This window comes from Elaeis guineensis, chromosome 1, assembly GCF_000442705.2.
Source record: "Elaeis guineensis isolate ETL-2024a chromosome 1, EG11, whole genome shotgun sequence".
In the NCBI taxonomy this organism is placed as follows: Eukaryota; Viridiplantae; Streptophyta; class Magnoliopsida; order Arecales; family Arecaceae; genus Elaeis; species Elaeis guineensis.
The window spans coordinates 2,270,222-2,286,566 of record NC_025993.2 but is presented as its reverse complement, the minus strand read 5'-3'; the positions used below and the strand labels follow the sequence as shown (position 1 = coordinate 2,286,566).

General features: G+C 37.1%; 1 protein-coding gene and 1 pseudogene across 1 annotated transcript; one reads left to right on the top strand and one right to left on the bottom strand.

Moving 5' to 3' along the window:
• Nucleotides 1–722: 722 nt before the first annotated feature.
• On the top strand, nt 723–7,994 carry LOC140856444 (phosphoribosylamine--glycine ligase-like; annotated as a pseudogene).
• Nucleotides 7,995–9,817: 1,823 nt separating this feature from the next.
• Nucleotides 9,818–13,118, bottom strand: LOC114913656 (RAF-like serine/threonine-protein kinase PRAF). The gene is given in 6 exon segments (XM_073250732.1): nt 9,818–10,132; nt 10,134–10,687; nt 10,765–11,039; nt 12,521–12,578; nt 12,686–12,824; nt 12,983–13,118. Coding segments are annotated over 3 exon segments (831 nt in total). The 5' UTR covers nt 10,925–11,039; nt 12,521–12,578; nt 12,686–12,824; nt 12,983–13,118; the 3' UTR covers nt 9,818–10,015.
• Between the last annotated feature and the right edge of the window lie 3,227 nt (nt 13,119–16,345).

Here is a 16,345-nt window from a genome sequence, read left to right as displayed (position 1 = left end):
CTTTTTCTTCACGGAAGAGAGAGGAGAGAAAATCCTATTTATTATATTATTATATTACTATTATTTTATTTTTTTCTTTCTTTTTTTTCTTTTTTTTTTCCTTTTTCTTTTTTTCCTTTTCCTTTTTTCTTTTTTTTTTTTTTTCTTTTCCTCCTCCTTCTTCTTCTTTTTTTTTCCTTCTCCCGTGGGTTCCTTTTGGGCTGAAACAGGGACCTTAAGGTCCCTCGTTGGGTGGTCGGCCGGCGGCGCAGTCGGCGTGGGGCGGCCGTCGACAGGAGGGGGTGACTCGCCGATAAGAAGAGGGCCAAACCGGTGGTCGGCGGTGACCACCGGCGACGGCAAAATGGCAAAAAAAAAAAATTCTTCCGCAACAAAATTCGACGACTCCGGTCGCCGGCGAGCGTGCACATCGGCACGAGAAAGAAGGGGGAGAAGAGAGGAAGAGGAGGAGGCTTACCTCCGTCGCCGGCGAAGCTTTTCGGCGAGAAATTGGACGGCACGGCGACGGGTCTCCGTGAGGAATTTCTGACGATTGCCGCCGTTTTGCCCCGGGATTTCTCGATGAGAGGAGAGAGGAGGGTTCTCCTCCTTAAATAGAGCCGGAGGAAATTTGTTTTCGACTCCGATTAGGAGCCGATGAACGGAGGAAGAAGACTCCCTTCGGGAGTTTTTCTCCTCTATTTTTTTTTTTTTTTTTTTTTTGGGTTTTGGATTCGTTGCTTGGGCCGGGCCTCACAGCGCCGCCGGTGCGGCGCGGTCTCCGGCCTCTCCACCGTCGAGAACCTCCTCGGTGGCAAGAATATCAACGTGGTGGCATGTTATTGGCCTGGTGTTCCACTGAGCTGGTACACCAGGTGTAGGATATATTTAATCCTCCAACCTCGGGCGAGGGGGAAGCATATCTTCCCCTCCAGGGCGGCGTTCAAGAGAACTGCGGTATTTCGGCGTTCCAGAAGTATTGGAAGGTAAGATTTCGTCTCGCTTCGATTTTTTTTTTTTTTCGTTTTTATTCCTTAATGAATCCAAAGGAAATGGGAATGATTTTCAAAAGATAGTAGCTGATCTAACACTATAAACCCTTGGGGCATTTTTTGGTCCGTAAAAGATTAAGGTCCATGAAAGGATTTTTTTTTTTTTAAAGATAATATTGACTTCTAATAGATTCGCTCTTGTCTCTTTCTGATCTTGGGATCTAGAATTTGCACTTCAGATTTTTTTTTTTCTTTGAATTGCTCTGGGGCTAAATTCAGCTAAACTTTTTGCATAAGTTTGAAAAAAATTGGTCAGATTAGCCTGATGGTTTAGCTAGGATTATTACGTTGTGGAGATCTTTTTAAAAAAAAATGTAGCATTTCGAATTCTGGATCGAGTCCTAATAATTTCTATTATTTTCCTGTTAGGGTTTTATGGCTTCTGTTGCTTGTACCATTGCAAAGTCCCTTAACTTTCTGGAAAGCCGAGGAACCAAAACATTTTGCAACAATCATCTCAGTGGGAGCTTCAATAGTCGTGTTACTTTTGCTGGGTATAGGAAATGGAACAATCTTTCAACTTTTTATATTAAGGGATCTCTTTCGTCCTCGCGCATAAACGCCATTCCAAGAGCAAGTTCAGATGAAACTATGAAGCAACCTGGCTTCTCTGACATGCGCAAAGGTGATGCAAATATTTCTGGTATGAAACTGTCAACAGAATTAAGAATATTTATTGGTTGCCTATTCAAATATCATTTCTTATAGTTAATTCATCAAATTTCTTTAAATGTTTCTTTGTTTATCCTTAATCAAGAAACTCTGTGCAAGCATTAAGAGCCATGCATGTCTAAAGGCAGGTTTAGACAGTGCTGTGGGAGGAGCTAATAATTCTAGACAGAAAAAGGATACTCAAGAGAAGAACTTTGAGCATGCTTAGGAAAAAGTCATTTATGATTTGATCAAAATTTTACAAACAACCTTGGAGCATCAGCATCAGCATAATTATACTTATAAATTTGGAATGATTTCACTAAACAAGAAGTTCATAATTTGTCGAAGTTTGTAAAAGAGTTGGAGACAGAAACATGAAAATAATATAGAGAAAGATATAGAAACTACTAAAAACATCTCAATGGATAGGAGAAATTCAGTCAATAAATATTTTGAAAAAAATACAATTTAATAGAATTCACACAAGTGTGACTTTTTACTAAGTTTCACATAAACTGGGAGAAAAGGACTTTTGATGTAGATAATAATAGGAGAATTTTCAATATTTTGGAAGAGTTTGTTACTAGGCACACCTGTCTTGGGATGCTCAACAATGGCATATTGTTTTCATTTTCTTTTTCTTCACTTCAAAGCATCTTCAGTTGAATGACGCTTTACATTTTGAAGCATATATTTGCTTAAATTAATTTCATTTGTTTGCTATACATTATAAATACTATATGCAAGATAATTAGTATCATTACTATGTGTAATTAAATAGAAATAGTGTGCAGGTTGTTAAGACTTTGAGTTTAGAATGTATTTGGATGCGCTTTTAACTCAGGGGCTATTTGCAGCAAGCATCCCTAATTAGAGATTGCAAAATTGATCCGACCCGATGGGTATGCACCTACCCAAACCCGGTCAAACCCGAAAAATAGGGTTTGGGTAAAACTAGAAAACTGTAGCACGGATATGGGTAGGGTATGGGTAGTGCTGTTTTCTATCGAATCCGAATCCAAACCCGATCCGAACCTATGGGTATGGGTAATACCTGAATCCATATCCGAATATATATGTTTATAATTCTGTTTTGGTAATTCGATTTTGGTTGATAATATGCATAAAATTATTTTAATTATTTATATGTTCTATGTTGAATTGTAATTCTATTTCTATGTTTGATTTCTATAAATCTGGACTTATAAATTATATTCTATGTTGAATTGGTAATTTTGTTTTGATTGATAATATGCATAAAATTATTTTGATTGTTTATTTTTTTTGGGTATGGTTAGGCATGGGGCGGGTATGGGTTGGATATGGGGAAATGGTTATCCATGGGTATCCCGAATCCGTTGGATATGGAATGGGTATCTCTTTTCTTACCCGATCGGTATCGGTAGGTTTGGGTATAGGATATTAAGTTCGGGTTTGGGGACGGGTAGTAAATCCCGACCCATTGCCATCCCTATCTAACTGAGACCCTTCTTTTAATAGATGTGGAAGATCAAAGGAATTTTTGAGCCTTGTTTCGTTACTCAACTATCTTATGCATATGATGTCACCTATGCTTGTTGGAAGTAGCTAAGCAAGGAAGCTGAAGGAAGAGAGAAATGTTTTGTTCTGAAAATCCATGAGTCTTAGGATCATTGCTTTATCCTGCTCCTCCCAAATTATTCCTCCCCCCGCCCCTTCCTCCTCCATTTTCTCTCGCTTATGTGGAGATAAAACACAGATAGTACATATGGGCATCAAAACAGGCCCTTAATATCACTTCATTTTCATGAAAAATTGTGTGATGTGAAAGAGCTGGTCATAACTTGAATAAATCTATGATCATAACCAGTATTTTGTTGGACCTGTCAGATCATGCTCTCTGTGAATATTGATGCATGTCAAATAACACATTTTTAAAAGGTGGAACTGTTTGAAACAGTCTCATGCCCAAAACCTATGACCTGAACTCTATACCCATATATTGCGATGCTTTGAAGCACCCTTATCTATTTAGATAAGATGACAATACTATTGATGTATGTGCCTCTTTGGTTTAATTTTTAATGTTTACTGCACAACATCAGATTTTTTGGGAGATAGTACACCAGAATAGAGGGAAAAAACCTTGCTGTTCAAAGCCCTTTACAGGAATATAGACATTTAGTCTTTGTAGTGCCTTTTGATGGAAGTACTTGACAGCATGCATTATTCTTGTATTTAATTCCTGAGGTTATGAAATGGTGGAATCAGATAGAATGTCAGAGGAAGGTCACTTGTATAGTGAGTGTGAAAGATCAAGGTTTTAAGTGTCATATTGCATGCTGGAGCTTGGCAAGCACTAGAATGGTGTGTGTGTTAGCCATGTCGGTCTGTGCTTTTAATACTTGCAAAAGACTTCATGGGTGGAGTTATAGTCAGGCAACGTAGTGTGTAAGGAAAGATTGGTTCAAGCACAAATGAAGTTTATTTATAAATACTTAAGGTACTAATCTACATTCTCTCTAATTTGAACAATTGTTACTTCTGTGAGGACTTGATTCAACTTCACTGATTGCTATTTGGTTTCAAGATAAATCATCTCTTGTTTTTGTCTCAGGGTTCCTAAAACTGAGAAAACAAGTAATACTTGCTGTTAATCTAATCTGTCTATTTCCCTAAATGCAGTGGAATACCCAGCCCATAGTTAATAGGAAGCTTCTCTTGATGGTCAAATTCCTGCATTTTTTGGGGGAAACCCATACCCAAAGTGCATTTCAGAAAGAAGATAATGCATAATAATCTTTAGAAGAGATTTTCTGTAAGCTAATATGGTTTTCATTTTGTAGAAGGATTTATGGTTTTGTTTATATTATTTCAAGGAATAAAAAGTGCTTAGAGTTCTTCACTTCCTTTTATTTTAAAAAATAAAATTTTGTTAAAGTAAATTTTGCAATTATCAATTCAGAAATACGAGCTCTCTCTTGCATGCATCACGGATTCAACCTTTCTTTGCTACTCATGCGCATGCATGGTTATAGCTGCCGAAGGAATTGTATATGATTGCAAAAATCCTCACATCATTTAAACATAGATATGTTAAGTTTCGGCTTTTAGCATGGGCAATGGGCTAAGGAATTTCTTTCTCGAAATGTAAATCCCTATTAGATGGGAACAGACAGAAGGAAAGAGAGGGCATGATGGCAAAACTATTAGCTTTTTTTTTTTTTTGGCTTTTTCATGCTGCATTGTTTCCTCTTTGGGCATGACCTGGCAATTAACCATGATCTTAATTTTAAGGGGGCAATTATTTAATATTGGGTCAAAGAAAGTCTCATTTTTTACATTTCTTGAGCAAAAGCTGAAGTTTCAGTGATGGGTAAATTTTAAAAAGAAACTTGTCTAGTTTGGCCTTGCTTGCCAATTTAAATTACAAGGAACATAAGATGTAATGGTCAATTTGTTGGGTCTCATTATTGCATCAGCTCCTGTTCCCTCTATGCTTCTAAGAATGTTAAGTGCTTTGACATATGACGTGCACTCTCACACAAACATATGAACATAGTCAAAGTAAATAAATAAGGAATGAGAAAGCTGAAAAGAAGTAGAAAACCTACTGTAGGAGTCATAAGTGGAATTCTTGCTGCATCTGTCCTAATATATGCAGCAATGTTTTGTGCAGTGATTTTTGTTTTCCTCTTTATGAGATATCTTGTTTTATTGTAAAAGATTGTTGTATCTGAATTTACATAGGTCTTATTGCAGAAGAGAGGTTAGTGGTGTTGGTCATTGGTGGTGGAGGAAGGGAACATGCACTTTGCTATGCCTTGCAGCGATCTCCATCTTGTGATGCAGTTTTTTGTGCACCTGGTAATGCAGGGATTTCTAATTCTGGCAATGCGACTTGCATATCAGACTTAAACATATTGGATAGCAAAGCTGTAATCGCCTTTTGCCGCATAGGGGAGTTGGGCTAGTTGTGGTGGGTCCAGAAGCTCCATTGGTTTCTGGCCTTGTAAATGACCTTGTTGAAGCTGGCATCCCAACATTTGGCCCTTCATCGGAGGCTGCAGCATTGGAGGGGTCAAAGGACTTTATGAAGAAGTTGTGTGATAAATATGGAATCCCCACTGCAAAGGTTAGTTGGTACTTCTATTGACAAGCATCATGTCGGTGATTTAGTGAATATTCATTATGACTCATAGTCAATGAAGTGATCAATATTATGTGTTAGTATTTCTTCGTTAAATGGTTGAGCCAGAAAAGAAATTTCAAAGATTTAAAACAGGAATACTGTCTTGCTATATCTGAGGCCAAAATGACATAGGACCTTTCTTAACTAACTTATTGAGTTCGTTCAGTAAGTCAAGAAATGTATCCGTTACTTTTTGCTAAAATAGCTTGGAAATAATATTATATTGCGACAGACCACAGGGAAGATAGGATTATAATATTTTGCTGCTCCTAGTTAAATATTCTTGAGGGACAAAAATAAAACTGAAAAATCAGTAGCTCCTATTTTCTTATTCCTTTCTAATTCTTGTTCAATATTTTTGACTCTGCCTTGACTTATTAAATACTACTAAATCATCCTTTTCATGACATAATATGAGAAAACTGAAGTAATATGACAATTTTTTCCCAAGCAAATCTTTTAGTCTGTGCATATCTAGAGTGTCAAACTGTTAATGTTGTTTGTGAATTTTGCAGTATCAAACTTTTACAAACCCATCCGACGCAAAGAAATACATTAAGGAGCAAGGAGCACCCATTGTTGTCAAGGCTGATGGGTTGGCTGCTGGGAAAGGAGTTATTGTTGCCATGACTCTAGAAGAGGCATATGATGCTATAGACTTAATGCTGGTAAATGGTGCTTTTGGGTCTGCTGGTTCCCGAGTCATTATTGAAGAATTTCTTGAGGGAGAAGAAGCTTCATTCTTTGCTTTGGTAGATGGTGAGACCGCCATGCCTCTTGAGTCTGCCAAGACCATAAAAGAGTTGGTGATGGTGATACTGGTCCAAATACTGGTGGAATGGGGGCATATTCCCCTGCTCCGATATTAACTAGAGAGCTAGAGTCTGTGGTTATGGAAACAATAATTTCCCCCACAGTGAAGGGAATGGCTGAAGAAGGTCGCAAATTTGTTGGGGTCTTATATGCTGGGCTTATGATTGAGAAAAAAACTGGGATGCCTAAGCTTATTGAGTACAATGTGCGTTTTGGAGATCCTGAATGCCAGGTTGGTAGCTGCTTGAGCATATCTTGAATTATTTCTTGCTCCACTTGTTTGAAATTGTACAAATGTATTCGTGCAATATATGATTGTGTAATTAATTTAAATAGGCTGATATGAACAGAATTTAAGGGGATCAATCTGTCTGTCATTTGGTCACACCTTTTCATTTTGTTAAATTTCAAGAGAACAATGGACTAAAATTGCATTTGATTTAATTGGAATGCATTAGATCATTAAATTTTGTATAATTCGAGTCTGTAGGCATGCGTGGGTTATCCATTTTCAGTGCTCTCTATTGTTTCAGTCGTATATGTGGCATGAAAATTTTAGCTTTGTCCTTTCTCGGAAGCATTTGCAAAATAAATGTTACTTTTGTGGTAGCAAAGTTATGAATAGTAACGTGCACTTGTCTGTGATGTTCTCATACAGGTTCTAATGCTGCGGTTGGAGTCTGACCTGGCACAAGTACTGCTTGCAGCTTGTAGAGGAGAGTTAGGCAAGGTATCACTAAATTGGTCACCTGGATCAGCCATGGTGGTTGTGATGGCAAGCCGAGGTTATCCAGGGTCCTATGAGAAGGGAACTGTTATAAGAAATCTTGAAGAGGCAGAGACCGTAGCACCAATGGTTAAGATATTTCATGCAGGAACAGCACTAGACTCAAATGGTAACTTCATCGCCTCTGGGGGCCGTGTGCTTGGTGTCACTGCAAAGGGTAAAGATTTAGAAGAAGCACGAGAGAGAGCTTACAAAGCAGCTGAAGTAATCGACTGGCCTGAAGGATTCTTCCGGCAAGATATAGGCCGGAGAGCACTTCGGCACAGACATTTAGCAACTAATAGGTAAGCAAGTGTAGCTTGGATATTGTAAAATGACAATACCTGATGCTCTAGAAATATGCTTCATTATAACCTTGCTGCACTATGCTGCAAATGAAAAATCGGTAGAGATGTTCAGTATTAACCTGGAATTTGCTTGGTGGAAATTGATTGAAAGCTACAGTTTCAATCAATGCCCTTTTTTACTTGATGACAATATGTAATTGTTTCTTTTGATTCGATGCCAGCTTATCTACATGGAACCTTGTGTAACAAAATACCTGCTTGAAAAACTTTATGATTCCTCCTAATTTAAAAGGTACTTCATTAAAATCTTTTATAGATACCTCAAGATAGAGCAAAAGAAGTGCTCCTTTCCATTTCTGTTTTGATTCACAATTCCTATGTGGGTCATGCAGAGAGTGGTCGATATATCACAGAATTTCGTCTTCTTGACTTCTCAAAGAACCTGATAGGAAAGTTGATAGTGTTGACATGACTCAGATTTTTGGGTTGATCGCTCATGTTTGTGAAACTGGATTCCTATTAGTATGTTTGCTACTCTCAAACAAGACTGGATGTCCAAACTGTAATCAGAGTCATGGTCAAACCATCAAAGTTGTAATTTATATCGATGGGCAAAAGATGTATGGACAATGGCGAATACCAGATTTCTTACTCTTCCTAAATATAGAAACGTCTCCTTGTAAAATTCTTGAGGCCTCGCTAAAATGATCCATGATGTTTAGTGTCGCCTTTGTTCTGCTAATCGTGCAGACTAAAATCAACCTAACTGCAATCATTTAAGAGACATTCTGGTTGGTATTGACAACATGCATACAGTAAATTCCAGATTATGACATTCAAAGTCTGAAGTAAGTTGTAACATAGAAATTACAGACTATCAAAATCACCTCCTTGTTAGCATGCATGATGAGAGGTTTGGTACACGAATTTAGTTAGTCATGGCTGTACTATCAATGGTATCAAAAATTTCTGACTTCTTTTTTTTCTGTCAGAAGGTTTTTCAAGAAAGCAAAAACAACATCAGACATGTCCCTTAGCAAAAATAAATCTGCTGGCTATCGTGTGATCTTGTATCTTGCCAGACTAAACGAGAACAGGCATGCCGTATCTGCTTTGAATTCTCATCCACCTTTAATTCTCTTAGGGTCTATTCTTTTGTAGATAAATATCATAAAAAAATTGATCAATTTTTCAATTGATCAACTTATCCATGTTCTCACAATTTTCAAGATGGATAAATTACTTTTCTATGTATAACATTTATCTATAAAATGAAAAAAATCTTACTCATTAGGAGGTGGCTAAATCATTTTCCCATCAATCTAACCTATCAATTCATTTCTAATATATCCTTAACTATATAATAATATAATATTATATACTATAATAATAATAAAATAATATAATATATTATATTTTATACTATAATATTTTAAATAATAATATAACAATATAATATACTATTATAATATATGATAATATATTATAATGATATAATATAATATATTATGTTACATTATATTTATATAATACTATAATAATAATATAATATAATATACTATATTATTATATATAATAATATATTATATTATATTATACTACTATGAGATATTTATATAATATAATATATATATTATTATAATATATTAATATAAAATATAATATATAATAATATTTATATAATAAATATATTATGAAAAATATAAATAGATCATAATAATTTTTTAAAAAATAAAAATATAAAAGAATATGGATAATAGATTTTAAATTATTTTTTAATATATAAAAAATATATATAAATTATTTATCTATCTAAATGAGTCGGAAAATATTTATTAAAAAAATATAATTTTTTAGATAGATTTTTATCCACAAAATTAGGCCTTAGGTTTTCAGAACAAGAAGATCCACTGAATCAATCCCATATCACAGACGGCTCAGATCATATAACACCACCGGGACAACAGTATCTACGTTTCCCGGTCCTTCCTCACCTACCAATGCTTGCATCGAAACCAAAACAACACCTTGGAGCTTCGTCCATCTCTGCACGCTCCTCTCTTCCATTCCCTCACTCATTCCCATATTGGAGTAGGGGTAGGTTTACGAGGCGGGACACCCAAAGGCAAGCCGTGCTGCGGGCCACTCCTCGGCGGAACGACGGCGCCCATCTCCTCCACGTGTCCGAAGCACACGCATCCCCCGCTCCCCATTGCGGGGCCAACCGCGTGGGAGTAATGGTGCCCCCGCACGTGCGGCTGCGGCGCCGCGGTCATCCGGCACCCACATCCGCATCCACACACCTCGTACCGCACGGGCCCACTCCCCATCCTCCACAGCCCTCCGCCGTTTCCGTACGCCGGCGTTGGGACCTGCTGGCCATCGTGGTAGTGATGGTGGTGGTGGTGGCGGTCCTGCTGGTGGCCGCCGTAGGGCTGCGGTGCCACGCCGTTGGACATCTGGCTCAGATTCGCGGTGCCCAGATTCGGCGTGCTCCGGACTCGATGCAACCCCTTGCCGCCGCCTCCGCCGGCGGCGGGGGCGGTGGAGAGGAGGTTCGACCGGGTGGGGCGGAAGGCGTCGCGGAGATCGATGGTGGAGGTTGGTGAAGTGGCGGCGGAGGAGGAGATGTTGAAGAGGGACAACGTGGAGGCGGCGGGGGGCATACCGTTGATGGCCTCCACGTAGCGCTGCTCGATGGGGCAGGTGGCGGCGGCGTCGGAGAGGGAGGCGAGCGGCGGAGAGGCAGCGGAGAAGAGGAAGAGACGGAAGCGGGGGGAGTTGGAGGGTGAGCGGGGCTCGTGCCGGTCGTACTCGTCGAGCATGTGGCGGAGGTCCTCGTCGCACGTGACGCTCACGAGCGCGTCCAGGTCCTCCGGCATGATCTGGTACTTGATCACCACCTTTGCGTTATTGAACATCTCCCGGATCCTCTTCTTCAGTTCTGTCATCATCATCATCATCATCATCATAAATAAACGGAGACAGAAAGGATCTCGGCCGTTGGTTAGGTGGACTCGCCTGAGAAGGAGATGGAGCGGGGGACGGCGAGGACGCGGGTCTCGCCGCCGACGTACTTGAGCTGGCCGTCGGAAGGTCGCGGCAAGATCTTGCCACCGTAGCTGCAGAGGAGCTTGAGCCGGTTCTTTGGGGAGAGTGACTCCTCGTCGGCCGATGCCATCCTTGCTTGGCCAACGACCGATGCCGGCGGTGTCGACGCTTGCCGCTGTTCTGCCTTCCGCCGCGATGCGAGAGACTGGTGCAAGCCGAACCTATATTTGATTTCTGAAAGGAAGCTGCAGAGCCGTTTGATGAGGATCAGATGGCAGCTAAAAGGAGTTTGTAGACTTCGTGAGGAAGTCATTCCCCAAGCGACAATATTTACAAACGTCTTATTTACAAAAGAAAAGTTTGCGGAATCTGCCACGCGCGCGAAAATAAAACAAAATCAAATCAAATCAAATATGAACTAACCCGGATTTTCTGAATGATCCTTGAAATACAAAAAATCAAACTATTTGAACCGGACGCGATTTGGACACTTTATGTCATAGAAATCTAATTGACAATCATTAATGTTTATAGTATTAAAATTTTAAAAAATTTATTCATGATATTTTTTTATTTTTTATTTTTTTTTTTTAAAGAGAAAGAGTCAAGAAAAAAAAAAAATTTAGAAAAGTGGAGAAGATGGCGTAACTGGACGCCGGCTCGGCAAAAGATATTGGAAGACGACAATGGGGATGAGTGAGGGAAAAGAATCGAAGAAAGGAGAATGAACAACGAAGAGAAGAGATTTTTTTTTTTTCTTTTTTTTTTTTTGATCCATTAAATTTTGGGATGAGAAAAAGTAAAATGAGATGAGAGATCTAAAAAGAATAGATAGGAAGAGTTCAATGAGATGGAATGTGAGAAATAAAAAAAAAATATTTGGATGAGCCATGGGGAAAGGGGCCATGGGGAGGAGGCAGCAAGGGCATGGAGGAAAAGACTTTCTTTCTTTTTTTTTTTTTTTTTTTATATTAAAATTTTAGGATAAGAAAAGATGGAAGAAGAAGAAGATGAAATTAAGATTTAGCTATATCATCAGTATTTTTTAAATATTTTAAATTATTCAGCTCTAATTTATGTTACGCAAGTAAATTTATTTATGTGAGTATCAGAGTTTATCATATTAGACTTCGATGAGAAAAGCTGCTAGAATCAAACTTGAGGCAACATCAAACCTAAAGAAACAAACTTTAGGGCAACAACAAACTTAAAGAAACTAAATTTTAACTTTTTATACTTTAGGGATCTATTTAAAAAATCCAACATAATTCAAGGATCAAAACATAATTTACACCCTCCCCAACCCCCGCCCAAAAAAAAAAAAAAATCGTAAATGCTGTTATACCAATCATTTTGTACGACGCGGCAAATGAAATTTAGATTTGCGCCTTCTAGGATATTCATGATTAAATCCATAAATGCATGCAACCGTAAAAATATGTCAAAAGTCATCAGATAAAAAAAATGCAATCAATTAATGAAAAAAGATTTTTCAAGTATCCCAATGATACAGGAACAGCATCATACGTAGCAGAGAGCACATAACATGGACGCCGCTTACCAAAAATCTCAGAATTTTCTACCTACGTACTTGGCAAACATTTCATCCATAAATATTCTAGAAATATTCTGTTTTTCTCTTGATACGAAAACTCTAATAAACGGCTATGATCTGATCATATTATGCGATAAGAAATGTATCATGTTGATCACAAGGAGAGCGTACCTGCGGAATCGAAGGCGCTGCCCCCCGTCAAGACGTGGATAATTTGAAATCGAATATGCTGCGCAAAAAAATACACGAAAGGAAAACAAAAACGAATGACAGAAAGATCAAAACAATAGATTAATAAAATCATTTTTTTCAATCAAAAATTCGATCAGGCAAAACCTCGGAGAAGGAGACTGACGTCGTCGGACCGAGAAAGGGGAGATCGAAGAGAGACGTCGCCTCGAAGAGATGGCCGGATACCTACCACGATCGAAGGACGACTGCGATCGGAGCACGGGGATAGAATTCGTTTGGACTCCTTCGGGTTTCAGAAACAAAAAATTCACAAATAACAAAATTAAAAACACACGGACACCAAAAAAAGAAAAGAAACGCAGAAACAAGCAAAAGGTCTTATTTCCTGGGGGTTATTAAAGAGAAAAAAAAAATAGAGATAAATCAGCGGATAAATCTTACCTTGTAGTATGTGGTGGCTTTGTGAATCCGAGAATGGGGGGAATTTTGATCGTTATTATTTTGGGTGGAGTTTGATGGCCACCAGTTCTTCTCCCCTCCGCTGGGGCCGCTGTCTCTCCGGCTCCCACCCTTACCTATAACCGCCTCCGCTCGGCTGATATATTTGTTTATATATCCGGGGGAGACCAGAATAACCCTACAGAAAGGAGAAATTATTCCCAATAATAGCACTCATCTCGGTGCATCCCTATTGAAACGATAGGCTTTGGCACTGATACACAGTGTAGGGAATAATTTCTTAAAGCCATCCGGAGTTTGGATCGGGTTGGGTTCAAACTCGGTTCACTGAATTTACAGTGATAAGAGAAAGTCAATATGATCTCTTATGAAACTTTAATTTTGATATCCTATTAAAATATAATTGATAAGCACTCCATATGGTTTTCCTAAAGAAAGAGAGAGTTTTTGAATGCAAATTATGTTTGAAAAATATTGGTTGATAAACCCAAATATGAAACAGAGGATAGCTAAGTGTAGATGGTGTTGGAAAAATTCTGATAGACAAAAGATAGGTAAGACAAAATTGCATGCGGTTCTTTTCTAGGTAATGAAATATTAAATTAAAAAGATTAGAGAGTGACCTGAAATCAAAACATGCCCACAACGCTATTCTAAGGGTGATATCCTTTTCCCACGTTTGAAGTCACTAGCGGCCACTTTTAGAGATATAACGATCCAGTGAATGATTGCTCATTCTTCAGCATGGCTCCAAAGAGACTAGATACGGAGAAGCTTTCAGAGCAGAATAAAACAGGAAAGCAAGAGAGTAGTAAAAAAAATAGAATCTCGTATCTCTTTCTCTCCCATTCTAACAAATATATAGAGTAGTTATAATAGAGAAAGATGGCTCATAAAAGGGAGCTTTATAACGGTCTGCCAAATCGGTCACAAATTTATGATAAATTTTTTATGATGGATATACCTGTCATAAATTTGTTTATATTTTTTTTTAAATTTATGATATATTTGTGTGTCAGATATATTCGTCATTGAAAATAATCAAAATTTATATATTTTTTCATCACAAATTTATCATAAATTTGCGACGGATTTTTTATACCAGATATATCCGTCACAAATGTACGACGGATTTGTGATGTATTTTTTTGTCGGATATATCTGTCATTAAAATAAATAAAAAAATTAATTTTTGATGAATTTTGTTGTAACGAAAATATTCATCACAATTTCTCATTGAAGATTCAAAAAAAAAATATTTTACTTTTCTGTAGTAGATCTATTATAATCTGTGATGGAATTTTTTCATCATAATATAAATATATTTGTCACGCCCCCGATTCGAGATTGTGAATCGAAGGTCATGGTAACCGCCGCATACTCATAGAAAATTCTTTCCATAAGCATGCAAGGCATCTTATCATGTTATCTTAAAACAACAGCGGAATAATTAGTCAATAACTCAAATCCAAAACATAACGATCTAAATTTTTTCTTTAATATCTCAATAAATTCAACAATGATTCATGGATCTTACATCAAATTCAATAAAATTTTATTTTAAAATAAAAGTATGGAGATTCTGCTTCTGATCACTTTTCCATTCATATCTTGTATCATCTTAATTCCTCAATATCTATAAAAACAGTAAAAATAGGAGGTAATGAGCTAGACAGTCCAGTAAGCAATGATCACTTTCAACAGATTTCATCAGGCATTTAAGTAAATAATCATTTATAGAAAATAAGCATATAGAATTCATTAATTCGAAATCAATTTCAATTATGCAATATAATTTATGCCAAATTTATTTTTTTTTCGAAAATTCAAGTTTCTTTCGAGATTTCAATTTCTTTCGTTCTTCAATTCTTTTCGTCAACCATGAGCTATGACCATATTTTCTCTATGGCAGGGTCATAACACCGCGTATCTTCTTGCGGTGAGCTGCGAATCATCTGGCAGCAAAATCCTTCGGAACTGCTGGTCTCTCTGACGGTTTATCGCTGGTCTCTCTGGCGACGTAAACCCTTGGGACAAATCAATTACCAACGTATATGCCCCCATTGGCGGGGTCCTTTACATAGTCAAGTTGTCAATTCATAATGTTTCTTATATCATAATTCTTCATAAATCATATTTCATATTCTAATTTCGATAATAAAACATATAATCATGTAGTATCAAAATCAATCAATATAATACATCATGGAATCAATATATTCAATCATGCTTCATCATAACATTTCAAATAAGATATTTTCATAACAAAATATCATTCATCCAATTCATGCATCGTTGCACAAATCATGTCAGAAAAATATATTATAATTTATCGATAAATCTAGAAAAAAGTGAAACATTACTTATCTCGAACGTATTTCAATAAATCCACATAATTCTATAAATTTTTTTCCAAAAATTCTGTTCGTAGATCATATCGCGATATCCCATGATCAAACATCCACAATCCTATACAGAATCAATTTCAATAATTAGAAAGAATACGAATACCATATTTCAATGGTTTAGATTGGGTCCGATCATTTAATTTCATCTAATCAAAATCTAATTAGGACCTAAACGATCCAAAGTTTGACTATCAGATCAAATCGGATTCGAAGTGATAGGACCGAGGTTTCTTCATCGATTTTATAAAATCAAGTAGAGAGAGACAATCAGAGGAGAGAGAATTCATGAGGTATAATTCGAATTGATCAGATGACATAATCCAACATTATGATTGGTCCAATATCTCGAGTGGTGAAATCAACATGATCAAATCGAGTCATGGCTAGATTGAGATTATGGATGATCAAATCTAAAGATTCATGGTCTGATGAAGGTGGGTGCCAATATACTACCCAACAATCATGGATCAAGATTCTTCATTAGAATCAGATCAGGACTATTAAAATTTTTTTTTCATTCACTAATCTTTTTAGAGAGAGAATCAATCAAGAGAGAGAATATTTTAGAGAGAGAAAATTCATCTTGAATTCTTCAGACAATATGATTCAACAAATTCGATCGATCAGATCAAATCATGCTGAAATTATCATGTGGATAATTCAATAAAATCATGAGAAATAAAATCTAAAAATATCTGATCTGATCAAAGTGAATTTCGATGTACCGTCCGACGATCACAGATCAAAAATCCATCACGAGAATCATTTAAATTCATCATCATTCTTCTCAAAATTCTAAAAATCTTAGGAGAGAGAAATAATCTAGAGAGAGAATTCTAGAGAGAGAAAGTAGAGAAAGAAAATACTAGTTCAGACTGAAGAAAGAGATGGAAGAGAGAGAAACTCTCTTTCTCATATTTTATTATTTATATCATTA